Here is a 23227-nt window from a genome sequence, read left to right on the forward strand (position 1 = left end):
CATTTGCTTCTACCTGAAATGGAAAGATTGAGTGGCTGCTTTTGTAGCTTTTTTCTGACTTTGACATTTGCTATGTTTCTAGATCCTCTGGTCACTGCAGTAACCATAAACTGTCTGGCATCAGACCTGGTTTATTTTTTTTTTGCTCAGAGTCCCAGATTTTGCTCTTCAATTTTTTTAATTCAACAGAAACAAGTTTTTCCATATCAGTAGTTGAAAAATGCCCTTATGCCAACATATTCTAACTTAACATCTGATCATTGGCAACCTCTATAAGCATAATTTTTTTAAATTAATTAATTTATTTTAATTGGAGGCTAATTACTTTACCGTATTGTGGTGGTTTTTGCTGTACATCGACATGAATCAGCCATGGGTGTACGTATGTCCCGCCATCCTGAACCCCGCTTCTACCACTCTCCCTACCCCCTCCCTCTGGGTTGTCCCAGAGCCACCCGCTTTGGGTGCCCTGCTTCATGCGTTGAATTTGCACTGGTCATCTACTTTACATATGGTAATATACATGTTTCAATGCTATTCTCTCATATCGTCCCACCCTCACCTTCTCCCACATAGTCTAAAAGTCTGTTCTTTACATCTGTGTCTCTTGTGCTGTCTTGCATATAGGGTCGTCATTACTGTCTTTCTAAATTCCATATATATGTGTTAATATACTGTATTGGTGTTTCCTTTCTGGCTTACTTCACTCTATATAATAGGCTCTAGTTTCATGCACCTCATTAGAACTGACTCAAATGTGTTCTTTTTAATGGCTGAGTAATATTTCATTATGTATACGTACCACAACTTCCTTATGTATTCATCTGCCAATGGACATTTAGGTTGCTTCCATGTCCTGGCTATTGTAAGCAGTACTGCAGTGAACATTGGGGTACATGTGTCTCTTTCAATTTTGGTTTCCTTGGTGTGTTTGCCCAGCAGTGGGATTGGTGGGTCGTATGGCAGTTCTACTTCCAGTTTTTTAAGGAATCTCCACACTGTTCTCCATAGTGGCTGTGCTAGTTTGCATTCCCACCAACAGTGTAAGAGGGTTCCCTTTTCTCCACACCCTCTCCATCTTTTATTGTTTGTAGCAGAGTCCCAGATTTTGGAGCAAAGCCTCCTGCATAGTAGAGGCTCGGCAATATTTGAGTCTTCCCTCCTCCACTCACTGCCATGCCCTGTGGCATGTGGAATCTTAGTTCCCCCAACCAGAGATGGAACCTTCGCCCCCTGCAGTGGAAACGCTGAGTCTTAACCATTGGACCACCAGGGTAGTCCCAGAGTGTATCTTTTTTTAAGAAAGGAAAAAGAAAATGGTTGTTTTCTTTTTGTTTATCCAGCATTATGATTTCAGCTGTTAGTTTTCTGAGTTTTTTTTAACCTTGTCTCTGGATAGGACTTCATCAAATTTGGCAGCAACCAGGCTGACAGGTCCTTCGCACAGTAAAGGCAGCCTTGGTGAAGAGAGAAATCCCACTAGCAAGTATTACCGGTGAGAGAGAGTGTCTGAGAGCTGACCCATGTTTATGAGGATAAGCATGCTAGCATTTTCTTGATGACTATCTTGAAGTAATATCTTTGAGTGTAGTTAGCTTATTTTATGGAACTTTGTTGTCAGTTATCTTATTTAAAAAGTATAGTAGGCCTGACTTCATGTCTGAGAAATGCGTAAGCAGAAATTGTCAGGTAATGTTTAAAATGACCAGTAAAATGTGTCATAAAATACTGAAAGAGTTGTGTCCATAATAGATGTTATTTTCATTGTAAAATATGAGCATCTTTAGAATTAACCAGCAATTATGAATGAATCTTTATTTTTCATAAAAAAAAGGAGTAGTGCTCCAAGTAGCCTGCTTTAAGGGCTTTCTATCTCTACTCCCTCTTTTCTGAGAGAAAAAATTTAGTCTTCTTGGTTAAGACTGATTGTGGGGCATATAAAAAGTACAAAGTAAATTGAGGAGGCAGCTAAACAGAAACTCTTTGATGTGAATGCCTTGTTAACAGTTCCTATTTCCTATAAAGTAACTAAATTATTATATCGTTCCCTGCCTTCTAATTGCTTGTTTTTTTCTTGTAGTAATAAAAGAGCAGTCCAAGGGGGTCGTTTATCAGCAATTACCATGGCACTTCAGTATGGCTCAGAAAGTGAAGAGGATGCTGCTTTAGCTGGTAGGCCTTAAGTTATGACTAGTTAAGTGCCATCGTAGTGAATCCTTCTGCTTAAGGAAAATTGCAGTTATTTTGATCTGGCCGGGAGTTTGTCTGTTTTTGGAGGACACACTTGTTTTGTTACATTTTCATTGCACTGTTTGTTGTCAAACTTATCAAGAACTTATTACTGCTTTATTTTGTGTTAAAGCATGAATCTAAGTAAATACTTGTGCAAAAACAATTGTTTTGATAGCCTTAGCAGATCCTGGTTTCAAACCTATGATGGTAAATAGTGCTAGTCATGCATGCATGCGTGTGTGCTCAGTCGTGTCCAATTCTTTGTGACCCCATGGACTATAACCCATCAGGCTCCTCTGTCCATGGGATTTGCCAGGCAAGAACACTGGATTGCCATTTCCTCCTCCAAGGGATCTTCCCAACCCAGGCATCAAATCTGTGTCTCCTGCAAACCCTGCATTACAGGCAGATTCTTTACCACTGAGGCATCGGGAAAGCCCAGAGTACCAGTGACACCATCAGGAGATCCCAGGAGGACATTCACGTCACTTTAGATTTCCAGGTCACTGGCTTATGTTTTCAGTAGACTATCATGTCTTCTTACCGAGAGCTTATGATTTAAAGATAGCTGTAAATTATGGTAAACTTTCGTTTAAACAATTGGGCACTAGAAATTCGAGTAAAAAAAGCACACACTTCATAAAAGAGTAATAAAGAACAGCTATAGGGGTATATTTTCTGTCTTCCTCCTAAGTGAGATGTAATGTTTTTTTATTTTATGGTATTTTTTATATGTAGAGATAAAATTTGTTTCATGAAATTACTCTTTTGATTTTATAATCAAGTGTGACACAAAAGATTTCTCTAGCTATATCTTTTATTTTCTACTAAATCTATAGAAATTCATAATTACTGTAGACTACTAAAGTATGAATTTAATTTTTTGATTGTCATCTACAGAATTATTTTTTTTAAACTTAAGTCAGTCCTTATCAACAATTGAAAGAAACTTTTCTCTTTTCATTAGCTTGCTTTTTTGCCAACTATAGAAGTGACACACATTATTTTTAGGTTTCCTTCTAGCATTTGGTTACTTCATTAACCTTATAGTAGTATAACAAATTGAAGGAAAATCATACCACTTATAAGATTCTTACAAAGCATTTATTGGCTTTTTTCCACCTAATAAGTAGTACTTTTGTCTCAAGAGGATTCTTATTTAGTAACCTCAGGTAGTAAGAAAACAAAGTAGATGCCAACCAAATTTGTGTGTTGTAGATCCTTCAGGCTGTTATTCAGAACCTGAAGGGTAGGGAAGGAGGTGGAGAAAAGCACCTACTTACAGTTACTTTAAGAAGAGCAATGAGGTGGACAGTAGGATACGAAAAACAGTTAAAACTTCCAGTCTTCTCTCACCAACACAAAATAAGGCAAGAAGGCAAAAAGAAACAGAAAAAATGTGATAAATGGAAACAGAGAAACAATTCCAAAAATTATATCTGAAATAAATGTTAGTGGCCTGAATTTGCCAATTAAGACAGTTCCAGATTGGATATTTTAAAAATCAAGTTATATACTGCTTAAAAGAGACATATCTTAAATATACGGGAAAAGTGAATGTAAAAGGATGGAATGGAAAAAAGATACACCTGGCAAATCATAACTGGAGGATAGTTATGTTGACTTCTGCTAAACTGGACTTTCAAACAATGCATTTCCAAAGATGAAATGGATTTACCTTATCCTGATAAAAAGTTTATTGCACCAAGCAGATAAATCCTAAAAGGGCTCAGAATATATAAAACAAGCAGATAGAACTTCTTGGAGAAAGTGACAACATTGCCTTTAGAGTGGGAGCCTGCTTCTAGATACACAGCCAAAAAAACCAGTGAAGACAGAGAAGATTTGAATATAATTCCTCGAAAGCTTATTTGTTTCCTATTTCTGCTGAAACAAATTGCCACAAACTTAGTGGCTTAAAACATCACAAGTTTATTCCCTTTATGAGATGAAAGTCAGAAATCTAATAGGTTGTTGGCAGGCTGGTGTCCTTTTGGAGGCTGTAGGGGATACTGGACTTCTTTACGTTTTCCAGTTTCTAGAGGTTGTCTGTATTCCTTGGCTCATGACCCCTTCCTCTGCATTGAGAACACAGCACTTCAATCTCTACAGGTCACCCCATCTCCTTCTTCCTTTGACCTTCTTGCCTGTCTTTCATAAGGATCCTTGTGATTATGTTTAGTGCCCAGAGATTAATCCAGGATAATTTCCCAAACTCAGGATTCCTTTCAATCATATTTACAGAGTTTCTTTTGCCATTTAAGGTAACATTCACAAGTTCTGTGGATTAGAGCATAGATTTGTGTGGGGGCTTATTATTCAGCCTACAACAAGTTGGTTATTAACAGGCAGGTATTCTTCAGTTAGAGAATACACGTTCTTCCCTGGTTCACATGGAAGATGTACAAAAATGGATCACGTACTTAGCCATAAAACAAATTTCAACAAACTTGAAAGATCAGGTATTATACAGGCCATATTTCTGACTGTAATACACCTGTGATAGCAACTAATAAGGAAAAATAAATTTTTTACTTAGGTTTTTTGTTTTTTTTAATCTTTATTTAAAAATCCAATCTGCCAACTTAGTGTTTTCCACCAACTTGGGGAGCAGAAACCTTCACAGGCTTCACAATCTTTTGCGTACGTGTTTTTTTTTTTTTATAAATTTTTTAAAAGGAGTAACTGTAATAGAAATTTAATTACTTAAATTTGAACAGTAACAATAATGAAAATAATACATATCAAAAACAATGGAGGTGCCACTAACGTGATACTTCAGAAGGAAGTTTGTAGTTCTGACTGCTTCTATTCAGAAAGAAAAGCTGTTGAAAGTTAGTGAACTAATAAGCATCCAAGATAAATAAACAATAAGAAAAACAGAGCTGTTAGATAAAAGATGGTAAAGCCACGGACAGGAGATAATTCTTTAGAAAGGAAATCTCTAATGGGAATGATCAATGAAGTAAAAAATTTTCCTATTACAGCTCTTAATAAAACATGTAAATCTATAGCAAGATTGTAAAGAAATAGAAGGCACAAATAAAAAATATTACGGGGAAAAGAGAGCATATAGAGCATGTAAAGACAGCATAATGCAAATAAACTTGAACGTTTAGATAAAATTGACAAATTCCTAGAAACTGATAAATGCCTGAAAACTGATTCAGGGATAAAAAGACTGATTAGTCATATCACCATTAAAGACATTAAATTGCTAATTACAGATACTCCTGCATTAAAAACACCAAGCCGTACATTCAAGGAACATAATTATATGATAAACTCCTGCAGTGAATAAAAAAAGAAGCCCACAGTTTATTCTTTGAATATGAAATAAAACCAAAACCACACAAAATATAACCACACTGTATCTAGCAGTATCTGCAATCCACATACGCACACTATATTTAGCAGTATCTGTAATACACAATAACACAGTTGAGTGTATTTCAGGAATACTAGGTTAGTTCAGCATAAAAGTTAAAAGTGTTATTTACTGTATTAGTAGATTAGAGGAGCAAAACCATGATGTTGGCACAGCAAACATTTGATTAAACTACAAGTCTCATTCATGAGAAAAACTAAGCTTACTAGGAATAGAAGAGGACTTTCCTAACCTGATAAATGGCATCTCCACTTTCAGTGGAGAAACATTTGTAGTATTCTTACCATAAGAAATGAAGTTTAAAATGTTACTTCTTGTTCAAAGTACTAGTCAGCAAGCAGTGATAAAAGTGAACCTGTAAGGATCAGAAGAGTTGATTTTTCTATTTAAAAGACTACAGATAAATTACTAGAATTAATAAGAATAATAAAGTGCTAATGTAAATTATTATACAAAAATTGACTTCATTTCCAGAATCAACTATAAAAAGAAAATATAATTTTTAAAAAAGATACAGTTTACAGTAACAGCAAAATATATTCCTAAATTTTAATTCAATAAACATGTGCAAGAGCTTTATGAAGAGATAAGAGGCAGTGGAGTCAGGAAAGACTGCATAGTTTCCAATTTCTGTCTTTGCTTCTAGCTCCTTGACTCTTAAATCCAAAACCCTTCTCGACTACTTTACAGGCCAGCTGACCTTGGGCAGGTCATCAACCTCTCATGTCCAGTTTTCTCCTTTGGAAAAGAAATAGCAACACCTGTTTTGTATGGTGATGTCAGGATTACCTGAGAATGGTGCTTATCAAGCTCTTAATATGTAACTAAGTACTGAATAAGTGATTATCATACTTGCCTGGGAGACATAGTGATTTTGGTTATCCTGATCCATCAAGAAATAATTTAAATCAGGTCCTTATACACCATTTAAGAGTTCAGAGAAATGAGAGTATATTTTGTATTTCTGTGAAAGTGATTGCATGTTTTGATGTTTCTATGATTAGCTTCTACCTAATAGTTTTCTCAATAAAGGAAAACATCTTTCCTAAGGGATGCTATAGGTGAATCTCTTTGACTTTGCCTCACTTTAAATCAAATTTGTCAATACCAGCCACCAGCTACATTTATGCTAAGCTATATGCTGTCCCCTTAGTTCTGAGATCTGAGAATGACTGTTTGCTCCTTTTCTTGTCCAAGGGCACATAAGCAGGGATCTCCAAAGATGGCAGAGAAACTATTTTGTAACTTTTTAAAGACAGACAGTTAGGGCTTCCCTTGAGTAAAGAATCTGCCTTGTATAGAGGAGACTTAGAGGAGACTTGGAGGAAACAGGAGTTCAGTGCCTGGGCTGGGAAGATCCCCTGGAGAAGGAAATGGCACCCCACTTCAGTGTTCTTGCCTGGAAAATTCCCATGGACAGAGGAGCTTGGCAAGCTATGGTCTGTGGGATCACAAGAGTCACAAGAGTCCTACAGGACTGAGCAACTAAATTACAACAAGCAAGGCAGTATGACTTTTACTATGTAACATTCTGTTTCTATGTAACATTTCTCTAAGTAAGCATACACTTACTGAGCATTACTTACAGAATATTTAATGAAGGCTAGAGACTATTCTTTTAAAATAAGTATTCTCAGACATAGATAGCATAATCTAGAAGGTTGTTAAAAGCTTTAAAAAATGTTTTTTTTTATTCCCCTTATAAATATCTTTTATGTCTTTGTAGCTGCACGATATGAAGAAGGAGAATCGGAAGCAGAGAGCATTACTTCGTTTATGGATGTTTCAAATCCTTTTTATCAGCTTTATGACACAGTTCGGAGCTGTCGGAATAACCAAGGGCAGCTAATAGCTGAACCTTTTTTCCATTTGCCTTCAAAGAAAAAATATCCTGATTATTATCAGCAAATTAAAACACCCATATCACTACAACAGATCAGGTAATATATCATTTACATTACTCAGTATACATCTGTTTTCTTGTGATTGAGCCTGTGCATATATCCTTCATTTCTAAAATGGATAAGGATATGAAAATGTTTTTCACATGTCTAGAGTATGCTTAAGTATCACACCAATGTAAATATGAGAAATAAGTTTGATTAATTACAAATTGCATTCTTTGTATTACAGTAGTGTCAAGAGACAAATGGAAGGTATCCCAGCTAGTCATTTGTATGTCAGATTATGGATTATAAAAAAGTCATGCAGCTCAGAATTTAACTGTTCATTTTCTTATAACTGTGCAAAATTTCTCTTCCTATTCCTTTTATTGATATTTTAATCACAACAATTTACCTGCATTTAAAATTTTGTATCTTGGTTTCCCTTTTGAAGTGTCAACTCTTAGGACATCTAGTCTACTTCCTATCCAAGTTTGCATGCTGAACCAGTCCTGCCCCATAGGAGCTGGACCACCTTCCACTGTGCTCTTCATCAGAGCAGCAGGAAAATCTTGAGCAGTGCTGACCAGTAGCCCTTTCTGTGATGATGAAATGTTACTTTATCTGTACTGTCTCTGATAGCCACTCATCACATGTGACTGTCGAAAACTTGAAATGTGGCATAATGAAACTAGATTTCAAGTTTTACTTTATTTTGCTTTAAACAGACACGTGTGACCACTGTATTGCACAGCACAGTTCTAGGAAGATGTGTTAGCAGAAGGAATATAGTTGAATGTCATAAAAAGCAGAAAAAAAAGGAAGGGTAGGGAGGAGCTCGACAACATGGCTGCATACACCATCTTCGTTGCGCTGGGGCTTGTCATCCCCATGCTTTATTTCCTGTTCTGCCCTTTCCTTCCCACTCCCATCCTTGATTAATATCAGACTGATAAATATCTGCAGATTTGTTATAGACTGTCATCTATTAATACTAGTTTAGGTTCTCTATTGTTCTTTGTGGGTGTTGAAAATATCCAGCACGTTATCCTTGAAGTTAGCATGATTAAGTCCAAGGCTATAGTTTAAACTCTTGGTGCTAGCCACAGGTGGTGAGCATGTGCTCAGTGGTTTTTTTTTTTTTTTTTTTGCTTCATCCCAGAGAATCAAATGTTCTATAACATTCTTATCTCTGTAAGCACTACGTGGAATCTATATATGATTTTAGTAAATTTTAAGTAAAACTTTACATATGTAGTGAATGATATATCATTCTAAAAGCAGAGTCTAGAATCTCTACATTCATTCTCTGAAGCTGTACACATAATGTGGTTCTTTACCTAATATTGTTTTTGTGACTTTGATGGATAGCAGACGAGTGCTTCAGTTAAGCTTTAAAAGTCTGTCCTGTCTAAATCCATACAGTGTTAAGGCAGACTGTGATGCCTCACTACCAAGTATACAGGGACTCGTAATATAGCCTTAGTGTTAGTAACAGCCTAAATGTCTGAGACAGCTATTAGAATTCTTAAGACTTAAAGTAAGTAAAAACCTCAATATTAAGCCATTGTGATTAATTACAAATGTTTGTGTTGGAGGAAGAGTAGCAAAAGGACTCTAACATTAATCTGCCTCTCATTTACCATCTAAGACCGCTCTTCAGGGAATTCCCTAGTGGTCCAATGGTTAGGACTTGGCACTTTCACTCTGGGGCCAGGTTCAATTCATGGTTGGGGAACTAAGGTCTCGCAAACAGCACAGCACAAAACCGCTCCCCCCCCAAAAAAAAGGGACTGCTCTTCATTTCCCTTATGCAGCTCCTCTGGAGGTTAATGTTATTATTCTACATGTTCCTTCATGTAGTTGCCAGTGCTCTCTTTTCTTTAACTCTCATCAAGAGGAATGACCTCTTATTTTCTGAAATGTGTAGATCACCATGACTCTTCATTACTATAGCTTGAAACCTCCCTGATTTTTATTTTTTCCTAGGGGGTGCATGTAAGGGCTTCTCTGGTGGCTCAGTGACCAAAAAATCCACCTATGAATGCAGCAGACAGCAGGTTCCGTCCCTGAGTCAGCAAGATCCCCCGGAGGAGGAAATGGCAGTGAGCTCTAGTATTGTTGCCTGGGAAATCCCATGGACAGAGAAGCCTGCTGGGGTTCTCAAGTCCATGGGGTTGCAAAGAGTTGGACACAACCTAGGGACTGAACAACAGGGTTTTCATGTAGCCAATACCAGGGTTTTCCCCTTAGGAGTTTTGCTAATGTTTGCTTTGTAGTTGACCACCTTGCTAGGTTCTCTTATTGCTTCTTGTAGTGTTTTATTCTTTTGGGTTTTCAGTTAAATTATCATATTGTCTAAATATAGTGGTGCTTTTGCTTCTTCACTTTATATTTGGAAGTTGTCACTTCCAGACCTCTAATCAGTATCACTGGTAAACTACCTTGTAATGTTTGTCAAGATTTTTGCACTGAACTTTCAGGAAGGGTGTTTCTGCATATTCAAAATGGAAAGTTCTAGCCCTGTGTTTGTCTTTCACAGAACAAAGCTAAAAAACCAAGAATATGAAACTTTAGATCATTTGGAGTGTGATCTGAATTTAATGTTTGAAAATGCCAAACGCTATAATGTTCCCAACTCGGCCATCTACAAGCGAGTTCTAAAACTACAGCAAGTCATGCAGGTATAATTTCTTGGTTTTGCTAAGTTGTTGTATGTATAATTGAGTGTGTTAAGATATGTGATTTTCCTCCAGCAATGTCATATCATTCATTTTAGCCATAGTACTACTGAATTTTTTTTTTTTTAATTTTTTTAAGAGCTTTCAGGACTATGCAGAGTAGAAATAATAGTTTAGACTGGGTTAGCTTTGTGAGTGGAAGAAGCAGGAATTTGTCCCTGGGGAGTAATTTTAGGGTTATCAGGATGATTCCCTCCAATCACAGATGATATTCTGCATTTAGATTTTATTTATTTGTTTCTAGACTCTGTCTCTGTTAAGGTAGTGTTGGTTCTAGGAGAAAGGACATCTTTAGGCTAATTCATCATTGTACAGTGTCCATGAATTGATTGAAATATTTCTGAGAGCACACCTTGGAGGGCATCTGAGGCCATGGGTCATCTCGGTGTTTTGAGAATAAAGGGCATACATATGAAATACAAATTGTGTCTACATGTCACTTTTGGTAGAATCTTCCTGAAAAGAGAATCTCAGAGCAAGGAACAACAAAAGCAATTTTGTATCACCTGTAGAATCTCCATTTTTGTTTGGTCAGCTCTGTGATCCATGTTGAGGATTTCAGTATTTTGTTTTCAATACTCTGTGTATTCCCTAAGTCTGCTGTCGTTGGACTTTAGCTGTCTTTGGCAGAAGGTCTTTAAAAATGCATGTGTTGAAAAGTAGATCTTATTTCACCTCTCACTTTAAGCTTTCTTCTTAGTCACACTGTTACTTAAGTCAAGGGTGCTAAAGGCTCGCTTTGACTTGGCTTTATTGAACTATGGCCACCAGGGCAGGATGCCCCAACAACTTGTGTCGGTGCTTTGAACGAGTTGGTGTCCTTTGGAGTCTTAAATTCAATTTAGCCAGAGTTGATTCCTCAACTCTCTGGATCCATTTTTTTTAACCTATTATTCTGTCATGCAAACTTTTGTTAAATTGGGTTATTGAAAATGTTTAATGACTTCTTTTTCATTTTGAGTATTCTATGTGTGGTTGTATCTTTCTGCTTGAATCTGATGTGTCTAGCTCTTTAATATTCATATATTCTAGAAGTGCTCAGCAGAATGAGCTCGACTCCTGGGGTCTGTTCTGTTTTAGGCAAAGAAGAAAGAGCTTGCTAGGAGAGACGACATTGAGGATGGAGACAGCATGATTTCTTCAGCCACCTCTGATACTGGTAGTGCCAAAAGAAAAAGGTATATACTTTTCATATAACTGGAGACATCGTCTCAGTTTCTGTTTTGTTTCAGATTTAAGTGCAGAAAATTGTTTCTGTAAACTGTCAAGTATCAATTATAAGATTTAAATACTTTATAACATTTAATAATTCATTTAATTGTATGATTAGTGTTTTTTGGTAATGTGTTGTTTTTAGATAACATATTTAAAAATAATACTTATGTAGCCTGCTGAAACATGTTACTATTTTTGCTGTCCAGGTTATTTTGTTTTAATGTGGCATTGTAAGAAGCCCTTTAAATCTAATTTAGGTGATTTCTGTGTGGCGATTTAAAAAAAAATGTTAGTCATTATTCTTACCCCTTTGTTTTTCCTTGTTAATCTGATCTTTCTTTGCTATTTTAAGGATGTCGTATTATAAAGTACCAAGTTATAACTTCTTGTAGTTCATAACAGGTTAAGCTAGATATTTGTTTTTCTTTTCTTTCTAATCTTTCTCTCAGCTTCCCTAATCCTTCCTTTTTCTCATGGGTTTTATGGAAGGGGACCTTACTGTGAGATTGTGAAGCTGTACTCCTATAAAGAATCATGCAAGACCATCTCTTTTGTCTGCGCCTCCCACATGGAGTTTCTCTGGCTTGATCTTTGTGGAACACCGTATTCTTCCTGAGCCTTAACTGTCTCACCATCTTTGTCATAGCAGGGAGGAAACCTTAAACAATAAGTTCATCACTAATAGCAGGGCCTGACAGATTCAAAATTGAATGAAGTCATTAGTAACTATTAATGCAGTTCTGTTCATGTATTGTAGATCCACTGACACCAGAGAATTTTTAAAAAACGGTTTAGAAAAGAGAAGCTGTCTTGTCTTTCCCTGTAAATAGCATTTGGGAAATTTCTTTTTTAACAATGAAAATAACTTTGCGATGCTATGCCAAGGTAACTAAATTGATTGGTGTGCCCTGAGGTGTGAGTCTCCTCCATTACTGGCCTATGAATTTCATCCTTCCAAGTTCTTAATTCCTTGTTATACCAGGGACAACGGAGGAAAAATGTGAGACCAGATCAGAGACATCAAATCAAGAACATCTTTGAGTGTAATTATATAACTACTACAGCATCACCTGTGTTTTCCAGATCAGTCACCAATCAAAGATAAAAACTTCTCAGGCAAAAGAAGGTAATGGAGGCAAAAGTGATGGTACAGTTAGTGCCAACACTGAATGACAAGAGAGATCTTAAACTAGTTGAGTGTTAAGAAAACAGTTCCAAGGAAGCATTAGCCCAGGCCAGATCCTTAAAAAATCTCTATGGCTTGTACTTTGTGGGACAACACAAGTAGATTAAATGAAAGTTATCACTCTAATTAAAACCTCCCATAAAAAGAAAGCTAAGCATTATGTTCTCGAAATAATAAAATCCCACTTTAGAGAAAAGTCTTTTCTCTAAAGAAGTCTTTTCATGCACAGGTTTCCTAGGAAGTGTTTTGTTTAATGAAGTGAAAAATACAAGTAAGAGAAGAGCAAATATAAATCATAGCTAAAGCAGTAAAAGAACATGTCTGGGTTTGAAATACAGGCATGAGCACACATTAAAAGGTTGAGAGAAGCAAGTCCTGTTCTTTGGACTGTGACAAAGGAAACACGTAACAAGCCCTTTAGAAGGTGGTTACGGGGAAAAAAAAAAAAAAGAAGGTGGTTACGTTAAGAGGCTTTGGTAATAAGAAATGGGCTCCTCCAGAACTCAGGGAAACATGACAGCCTAGTAGGCTAAGTTAAACGTATCCAGAGAAGGCAGGGCCAAGTTTCCAAATACTACTTGACTTGACTCTGAAGTATTGAGTACAGTTCTGTCTTTGCCTTATTTTTTTCGTATCAAAGATTGTGAAAAAAATTACTGTGGGTATGTTCTCTTCATTCTGGGAATACATTCTTCTCCCCAACCCCTCTACCCTAAAATTCACCTGCTGTCTTCCATGTTGAAATGTTCCAAGTATTCTTAAAACCTTTTATCCTTTGGATTGAGTAATCCTCTTTTTTCTCAACCATATTTGGTTTATACATGACCTCCAATGTTGCTTGTTTTGTTTCTCTTCACATGTAATGTTTGTTTCTGCTTTCCCAGGAACACTCTTGACAGTGAGATGTTGGGTCTCAGGAGGCTCTCCAGGTGTGCAGTCCTTTTTTATGCATAAACATGTTTTTTTAAAGTGTAACTTCTGTGGCATGGTCAGCACTGATTAGGCGAAAAGTGCAGTCTTAAGCATGTGAAATAATGGTTTTTATTTGGATACCAATTTATCTCATGAATAAAGGAAACAGTATAGTTTAGGAGTATAGTTAGTAAAGTGAGCTGAGAAATTAGTCTAGATATAGTCAGGACCCTTAATCTGTTGCCAGCTTTGCCCGGGGCAGCAAGCCCCTGCCCCAGTCATTGTGGCTGTGCTGCAGCAGAGGTAGAGAGGCTGAGAATGTGGTGGCCCTGGTTGTGACCAGGGGCTGGGGGGTGCGGATTTCTTTTCAGGATTGTCTCTTATAGACTGGGGATGGTGGAGGGATCAGAATCAGTGTTGATGATCCAAGTGATACCAGTCTGTATTGGTGCCTATGCATTGGGTTAGTGCTTCTTGAGCATGAATACATTTCTTTAGTCTCTGGTCTTGTTTGTGTTTTCTTTCTTTAAAGCCATCCATTCTTTTGCATGTTACTTACGATTTTAAAAACAGCCCTTCAGTTGCCATATGTAGTCCTAGTAATCATCCTGTGGTGCTTTTATTTTCGCCTCTGCTACCTGGCATTCATGGAGTGTCAGTTGCTTGCAGAACACCAGACTGTCCTCTTACAGGTCGTAAAGGAAAAGTTGAGTCATCATCTCTACCTTCCAGGAATTGACTGACCGGGAAATGAGGCAGGTTGAAAACAAATGAAATTATGTGGGAGCACTGTAGTAGAATAACTGTGTGAGGCACACGGTTGTATAGTTGTATGGAAGTGTTGTGTGATTGCCCAAATAGCTTTCAGAAATGTGATTTCCCTATCATGCTTTTCTTTGAAAGTTATATGTTTGAAGTTATCTACATTTGCTACCATACATAGTCCATTCTATACAATTACTGTATTAGTATCTTCTTCCTACTGTTTCCCTTAAGAAACGTTTCCTTAATTGGTAAATTTAAGAAAAAGACCATGGATTGGTATTTCTTTTACATGACTCATAGTATGTGGCACTTGGTTCTGAGTAGTAGAAGAAGAAACAGAAGTGTGGAGTACTGTTATAACCCCGTACTCTGAACCCTGACTGCCCAGGTTCAAATCCCAGTTCTTATTAGCTCTATGATTTGAACTTCATCACAATTTCCTCATCTGAAAAAAGAGTTGATGACAAAAACCTACACAGGATTGCTGTGAGGACCTGATTGCTTAATATGCCTGAAACTCACGGAACTGGGCCTGAATACTCGCTGAATGTAGCTCTGATTATTTCCTGGAGGTATTTCCTGTTGACATCAAGACATGGTAGGTTTCATTTTGCTTTTAGTCAGATGTTATTGGACCGGGAAATTCATTAAGATGAATAAAAAGGTTTTGCTCCTTGAAGATGAAATATAAAAGCCTTGTAAAAGAAGGAACCTTTGGGTTTACTTAGCTTCACAGCAGGTACCACTAGAGATCTAGGGCCAGGGAGGTGAAGGCCAGAAGACCTTGAAGCCTGTGAGTTGGGTTGACTTTGATTTGAAGCCCTTGGTAAGAGCTGGCTTTTTGTCATTTACTTGTATGATAAAAGCAGCCTGGTGACTTTCGCTGATTCAAGTCTCAGTTCTCATTACTCACTTTATGGCCTTAGGTATTCACTTAAGTCTCCAAGCCTTTGTGTCTACATCTCCAAAATTGGGGTAATAATTGTACTTGGTTCTTAGAGTTTGAGGATTAATGATAAGTCCTTAGCACAGTCCCTGGCATGTGGTAGAAGAGTTATCTGTAACTATAAATAGTAATCTTTTGTGTATATCAAATATAAATATATAATAAATAATAGCTTAATAGTAAAAATAATGATAAGATTTAAGAAAGTGGTTGGCCACAAACTATGAAGGTTAGGACTAACACCATGGCATGAAAAATTAAAAGGGAAGATCAGATCTAGAAGGGCTGTGAAGGTCCTCTAGGACTTGGTGATAAACTAAGAGAAGCAAAAAGTGACATTGATTCCAGTGTTTTAGGCTGAGTTTGGGGGTCAAAAGGATGGTAAGGTGGTGGTCTTGGAAAATCAGGGATTCAGAGTGAAGCCTCCACTAACTCATGATCTTTTAAATTAGAAAAAATACCCACTTTTCAAAACACTTGACGTTCATTTATTGGAAAATTGTTGTAATATAATGACTTCGTTAGCAGAAGACCATAGTGCTAACAAGACCATAGACTTCTAAAATTGTGTGTTTAATATAACAGCATCTGTGATCTGAATTGATATCCTCTTTAGTATGGCACCCTTAAGTGCATAATGATGAACAACCCTGGTTTTGAACCCTCTTAAGATTTTTTTTACCCAAGTATGTTCACAGGTCCTGATTGAAAAAGAATGAGTGTGCTAGTTACCAGGTCTGGGATTTAATTATGCACCTTTCCCAAAATAGGGAAGAGTTAACAAACTGTTTACAGCTAATAGTCTGAGGGAGGAAAAGAGGTAGAATGAATAGAGGGGTTCTGAGACGAATCTAAAAATCAAAGGGGCAGTGGCATTTGAAAACAGTAAACAAAGTATCAAATAGGGTAATACGGTAGCTGTCTTTTTGTAATGTAGGGTTTATGTCATTTCAAAAGTATTTGAAGTTACTTTCAGAAGTGTGAACATAGTAAGGTTCAGCATCATATTGGAAAAGGATAGAGCAAATATTCCAGCCACTCAAACTAATATAGTTACAGAAGAATATGAAGTTTAGCTCTGAATTTTTTCTGGCAGTTAGATTGAAAGTAATTGAGGTTCTTGGTTTTAAAGGCAATATAAGGATCTGGAAAAATGTAAACAAAATAACAAAGCTGGATTAGTTCAGAGAAGATTGTGTGACCTTAATAACAAAAATTTTGCTTGCCTTTGAGGATGAAAACTAGTTACACATCACTCTCTTAAAGTGAATTATACAAGTGGAGAAGGCATAATATTAGTGTTAAAAGTCCTAAAACATTAAATGTCAACTTTTAGAGCAGTTATCAAATTCTGTGTTATCAAATCCAGGTTCTGAAGTTTTTCTTTAGAGGCTTCTTGAAGGCTAAAGACATCCAGTCTCTGCCCAGTTGTGTGGAGCTCTGCAATGCTGGAACTTTGTCCCACCTTCCCCTCCCATTATTCACTTGCTTAAGTCCTGAACTGAGAGAGTTGTTCCCCTCTCATCATCATCGGGGGATGCCACTTTGGAGAAATAGTTACCACTAGATGAAACTTCTCCTAGATCACTGTCATCAAACAATCACTTACTTGACATAGACACCAAAATACTGAGTGGGGATGTGACAGGGATGGTTCCAGAGCCACCGCAGAAGTGAGCAGTCCCAAGTGAAGACACAGGTGACAAGGGTGATCCCAGCTCTAGGCAGTGGAGTCCTTTGTGTCTCCTGATTGTATCACTTTCAGGTTGCCTCGTGCTCTGTGATGTTAGGAAGAGGCATTTCTGAGACTTAAAATCTTTACATGGAGTATTTATTTATTTTCTCATCTGTTATCCTTTATTTGAGTTTTCTTTTTTTAAAAAAAAGCATATTGAACCTCATGGAGAAAATATCTGGCCTTTGTCTTCTTTATGACCCAGAAGTAGATTGTCCAGAGGACTGGAGTAGGGGATCTGTTTGGCCACATAGTTTGCTTCTGTAATGAACTTCCTTCCATTTGTAAGATAGGAACTGGATAGAAAATATTTACCTCCACATGCTACACTGTGCCCTTTTAGTAAGTGTTGAATAGAAATTAAGTCACGGGTTATTTATTTCTATTACCTACCTCAGAGACTGATGTTTTGCTTGTTCAAGTCTGGCTTGTCTTAGATATCTGTGTCCTGAGGACATATACACAGTGGGCCAAAAATCATATTGGAAGATCATCTCTTCTAGTAATTCATTAATTCTAATAATTCTAAAAATTTGTTGGACAACTCACCTTGGGCAAGTCATTTAACTTCTCTGAGCCAGTTTCCTCAATAATTAGGAAGCTAGCCCATATGTTCCCTTACGCCTTTTTGTAACTCGGGTTCTAATCTGTAGTCCCTTGTACTTTGTCCTATAGTACTAGGACATCTATTTCCTAGCATAACATCTCACTGGGGGAATTTGGATAATGAGATATGGATTCGTACTCAAAGATGAAAATTTACTCAGGAGCTTAGGTGAACCACAGACCATTTATTCTTTAAGCTAGGCTGGGATTGTGGAATAATGGAGGGAGGGAGAAAGGACTGACCATGATAGGATAAATGCCTGAAACATTTGTACCCACTATAGAGACACTAGTCTGTCAGACAGCATCCCTTTGTTTTCTGGTAACCAGGAAATGCAGGTGTTCGGGAGTGATTGTCTTAGGAGATGGAACACTTCTGTGTGTGTGTGTGTGTTTAAGGGAGAACTGTTAGTAACAGTAGGAAATCAGCAGTTTTATTCTACTTTTGCTCTGTTCTTCAAAAAATTGATAATAGAATTTCATTTTCTTTGGTGTTAGACAATACTTGTTTTCAAGCATTGCATTTCATAAATATTCTAAACAGGTTTGTCTGGTGTTCTTGGGTACTCCTGCCAGAGTCACTGTGTTTTAATTATTTTGGAAAATTTCCTAATATTTGCTTATAGCTTCCAGCATGTTTACTGTTTGTGCCATATGTAATAAATAAATTGTAATCATTATGAAGCACCTGTTCACAAGATTAATTTTATTTCATATTCATTCTTCTGTCAAGAAAACTGAACCTGTTCTCATATTGCCCCTTTCTCCCTTCCAACAGTAAAAAGAACATAAGAAAGCAGCGAATGAAAATCTTATTCAATGTTGTTCTTGAAGCTCGTGAGCCAGGCTCAGGCAGAAGACTTTGTGATCTATTTATGGTTAAACCATCCAAAAAGGACTATCCTGATTATTATAAAATCATCTTAGAGCCAATGGACTTGAAAATAATTGAGCATAACATCCGCAATGACAAATATGCAGGGGAGGAGGGGATGATAGAAGACATGAAGCTGATGTTCCGGAATGCCAGGCACTACAACGAGGAGGGCTCCCAGGTAAGGACATGTGGGAATCCTGACTGGACGCCTAACTTAGATGATTCTCCTCAATGACTAGCTTAATACTTTGTCTTTCCTTAATTTTTTAAAATTGGAGGCAGGACATTGTAAAGGTTAAAACTTTATACTCTGTACAATTACCCCTCATTGCCTTGGGGGAGGGGATTGGTTCCAAGGGTTCCCGGACCCCTGCAGCACCAAAATCCATAGATTCTCAAGTCTCTTGTTTGAAATGTCATTACTGTTGACCGTCTGAATCTGCGGATTCCATGGATTCCGACTGTCGACTGTAATCTGACATCTTAGATTTGAGTCCTGTCTTGCTAATTCCTATGTAAGTAACTTATCTTTTCTGAGTCTCATCTGTGAAATGGGGTTAACAGTAGTCCTTGCGTCAGGGTTGTTGTGGGATTAGAGTGAGCTCATGTATACAGAATATGTTACATAGTGCCTGGTATTCAAACACTCAAATGAAAGCCAAGGGACAGTAAAATCTTTCATCATTATTGTTACTACTATCCTTAGTTACCATGCTTCTCTAAGGATAGTCTATAAAATGGTGTAATTAGATAAATAGAATGGGAAAGACTGGAGATCTCTTCAAGAAAATTAGAGATATCAAGGGAATATTTCATGCAAGGATGGGCACAATAAAAGACGGTGTGGACCTAACAGAAGCAGAAGATATTAAGAAGAGGTGGCAAGAATACACAGAAGAAATATACAAAAGAGGTCTTCATGACCCAGATAACCACGATGGTGTGAAAACTCACCTAGAGCCAGACATCCTAGAGTGTGAAGTCAAATGGGCCTTAGGAAGCATCACTACCAACAAAGCTAGTGGAGGTGATGGAATTCCACTTGAGCTATTTCAAATCCTGAAAGATGATGCTGTGAAAGTGCTGCACTCAATATGCCAGCAAATTTGGAAAACTCAGCAGTGGTCACAGGACTGGACAAGGTCAGTTTTCATTCCAATCCCAAAGAAAGGCAATCGCAAAGAATGCTCAAACTACCTCACAATTGCACTCATCTCACACGCTAGCAAAGTAATGTTCAAAATTCTCCAAGCCAGGCTTCAGCAATACGTGAACTGTGAACTTCCAGATGTTCAAGCTGGTTTTAGAAAAGGCAGAGGAACCAGAGATCGAATTGCCAACATCCGCTGGATCATCGAAAAAGCAAGAGTTCCAGAAAAACATCTATTTCTGCTTTATTGACTATGCCAAAGCCTTTGACTGTGTGGATCACAATAAACTGTGGAAAATTCTGAAAGAGATGGGAATACCAGACCATCTGACCTGTCTCTTGAGAAACCTGTATGCAGATCAGGAAGCAACATTTAGAACTGGACATGGAACAACAGACTGGTTCCAAATAGGAAAGGGAGTACATCAAGGCTGTGTATTGTCACCCTGCTTATTTAACTTCTATGCAGAGTACATCATGAGAAACACTGGGCTGGAAGAAGCACAAGCTGGAATCAAGATTGCCGGGAGAAATATCAATAACCTCAGATATGCAGATAATACCACCCTTATGGCAGAAAGTGAAGAGGAACTTAAAAAGCCTCTTGATGAAAGTGAAGGAGGAGAGTGAAGAAATTGGCTTAAAGCTCAACATTCAGAAAACTAAGATCATGGCATCTGGTCCCATCACTTCATGGGAAGTAGATGGGGAAACAGTGGAAACAGTATCAAACTTTATTTTTTTGGGCTCCAAAATCACTGCAGATGGTGATTGCAGGCATGAAATTAAAAGACCCTTACTCCTTGGAAGGAAAGTTATGACTAACCTGGATAGCATATTAAAAAGCAGAGACATTACTTTGCCAACAAAGGTCCGTCTAGTCAAGGTTATGGTTTTTCCAGTGGTCATGTATGGATGTGAGAGTTGGATGGTGAGGAAAGCTGAGCACTGAAGAATTGATGCTTTTGAACTGTGGTGTTGGAGAGGACTCTTGAGAGTCCCTTGGACTGTAAGGAGATCCAACCAGTCCATCCTAAAGGCGATCAGTCCTGGGTGTTGATTGGAAGGACTGACGCTGAAGCTGAAACTCCAATACTTTGGCCACCTCACGCGAAGAGTTGACTCATTGGAAAAGACCCTAATGCTGGGAAGGATTGGGGGCAGGAGGAGAAGAGGACGACAGAGGATAAGATGGCTGGATGGCATCACCGACTCGATGGACGTGGGTTTGGGTAGACTCCGGGAGTTGGTGATGGACAGGGAGGCCTGGCGTGCTGTGATTCATGGGGTCGCAAGGAGTCGGATATGACTGAGCTACTGAACTGAACTGACAACAGTGACCACAGGACTGGAAAAGGTCAGTTTTCATTCCAGTGCTGAAGAAAGGCAATCCCAAAGAATGTTCAAACTACCACACAATTGCACTCATCTCACACGCTTGCAAAGTAATGCTCAAAATTCTCCAAGCCAGGCTTCAACAGTACATGAGCTGAGAACTTCCAGATATTCAAGCTTGATTTTAAAAAGGCAGAGGAACCAGAGATCAAATTGCCAACATCCATTGGATTATAGAAAAAGCAAGAGAATTCCAGAAAAACACCTCCTGCTTCGTTGACTACACTGAAACCTTTGACTGTGTGGATCACAATAAACTGTGGAAAATTCTTAAAGAGACAGGAATACCAGACCACCTTAGCTGCCTCCTGAGAAACCTGTATGCAGGTCAGAAGCAACAGTTAGAACCAAACATGGAACAACGGACTGGTTCCATATTGGAAAATGAGTACATCAAGGCTGTATATTGTCACCTGCTTATAGTATGTTCAGAGTATATCATGTGAAATGTTGGACTGGATGAAGCAAAAGTTAGAATCCAGATTGCTAGGAGAAATATCAGTAACCTCAGATATATAGATGATTACCACCCTTATAGCAGAAAGTGAAGAGGAACTGAAGAGCCTCTTGATAAAGGCGAAAGAAGAGAGTGAAACAACTGGCTTAAAACTCAGCATTCAAAAAACGAAGATCCTGGCATCTCGTCCCATCACTTCATGGCAGATAGATTGGGAAACAGTGGAAACGGTGGCAGACTTTATTTTCTTGGGCTCCGAAATCACTGCAGATGGTGACTGCAGCCATGAAATTGAAAGATGCTTGCTCCTAGGAAGAAAAGCTATGACCAACCTATACAGCATATTTAAAAGCAGACATGTTACTTTGCTGACAAAGGTCTGTATAGTCAAAGCTGTGGTTTTTCTAGTAGTCATGTAAGAATGTGAGAATTGGACCATAAAGAAAGCTGAGTGACAAAGAATTGACACTTTTGAACTGTGGTATTGGGGAAGACTCTTGAGAGTCCCTTGGACTGTGAAGAGATCAAACCAATCAATCCTAAAGGAGATCAATCCTAAGCATTCATTGGAAGGACTGATGCTGAAGCTGAAGCTCCAGTACTTTTGATGCGAAGAGCCCACTCATTAGAAAAGCCCCTGGTGATGGGAAAAATTGAAGGCAGGAGAAGAAGGGGACGACAGAGGATGAGATGGTTGGATGGCATCACCAACTCAACGGACATGAGTTTGAGCAAACTCCGGGAGATGTGAAGGATAGGGAAACCTGGTGTGCTGTAGTCCATGGGTCACAAAGAGTTGGACACAAGTGAGCACCTGAAAAACAACAGCAGCAATATAAATAATAGGATATTTTCAATAAAACACCTTTAAATAATTGATTTTGTTAGGAAGCATCTTGATTTTCAGTTCTTCATCAGTAAAGCTATGATATATTCTTCCTTTCATATATTTTTCTACTCAGTATCCTTTATCTACTTTATTTTTTATTAATAAATTGAAGTATAAGTGACATGCATTTCAAGTGTACAACATGGTGATTGAATATTTGCATATATTGCAAAATGATCACATTAAGTCTAGTTAATACCATCACCATATGCAGTTAACAATTTTTTTTCTTATGATGAAAACTTGTAAGATCTACTATCTTAGCATCCTGCAAATATACAATACAGTGTTACTAAGTATAGTTGCCATGCTGTACATTACATCCCCATGATTTATTTATTTTATAGCTGGAGTTTGTACCTTTTGACCCTGTTACTCCTCTTGCTCATCCTCTGGCAGCCATCAGTCTATTCTCTGTATCTATGAACTTGAGATTTTTTGGGGGCCGAGGAATGGTATTTTAGTTTCCTTATAAGTGAGATCATAGAGTATTTGTCTTTCTCTGTCTTACCTTACTTATTTCATTTAGCACAATGCCCTCAGGATTTGTCTTCCATGTTGTCGCAGATGGTAGGATTTCATTCTTTTTATGGCTGAATGGTGTTCCTGTCTGTGTGTGACGTGTTCTTTATCCAGTCACTCTTCCATGAACACTTAGGTTGTTTCCATGTCTTGGCCATTGTAAATATGCTGCAGTGAACATGGTTTGGAGGTCCATAGATCTTTTCTGAGTTTTCTTTGTCTACTCTAAATTTCCCAGAAATGAAAGTACATTTTCAAATCATTTATATTTCCATTCTTATGTTACTGCATTTGAATATAAAATAAAGTAGGCTCTGAGGATGCTTGT

The 23227-nt window shown here is 37.8% G+C and overlaps 1 protein-coding gene across 39 annotated transcripts in view; it reads left to right on the forward strand.

Moving 5' to 3' along the window:
- PBRM1 (polybromo 1) overlaps positions 1-23227 on the forward strand; it is a 106645-nt gene that overhangs the window by 31548 nt on the left and 51870 nt on the right. For 18 of the 39 annotated variants that reach the window (XM_043886115.1, XM_043886117.1, XM_043886116.1 and 15 more), the window contains 7 exons: positions 1400-1495; positions 2081-2172; positions 7347-7560; positions 10046-10187; positions 11325-11422; positions 13530-13574; positions 18388-18664. In XM_043886115.1, the coding sequence (XP_043742050.1) occupies positions 1400-1495; positions 2081-2172; positions 7347-7560; positions 10046-10187; positions 11325-11422; positions 13530-13574; positions 18388-18664 (964 nt within the window). The remainder of the gene's footprint in view (positions 1-1399; positions 1496-2080; positions 2173-7346; positions 7561-10045; positions 10188-11324; positions 11423-13529; positions 13575-18387; positions 18665-23227) is intronic. The other 21 variants (XM_043886123.1, XM_043886104.1, XM_043886119.1 and 18 more) reach the window with 3 other exon arrangements.

The sequence above is a fragment of the Cervus elaphus genome, chromosome 24 (assembly GCF_910594005.1).
Source record: "Cervus elaphus chromosome 24, mCerEla1.1, whole genome shotgun sequence".
In the NCBI taxonomy this organism is placed as follows: Eukaryota; Metazoa; Chordata; class Mammalia; order Artiodactyla; family Cervidae; genus Cervus; species Cervus elaphus.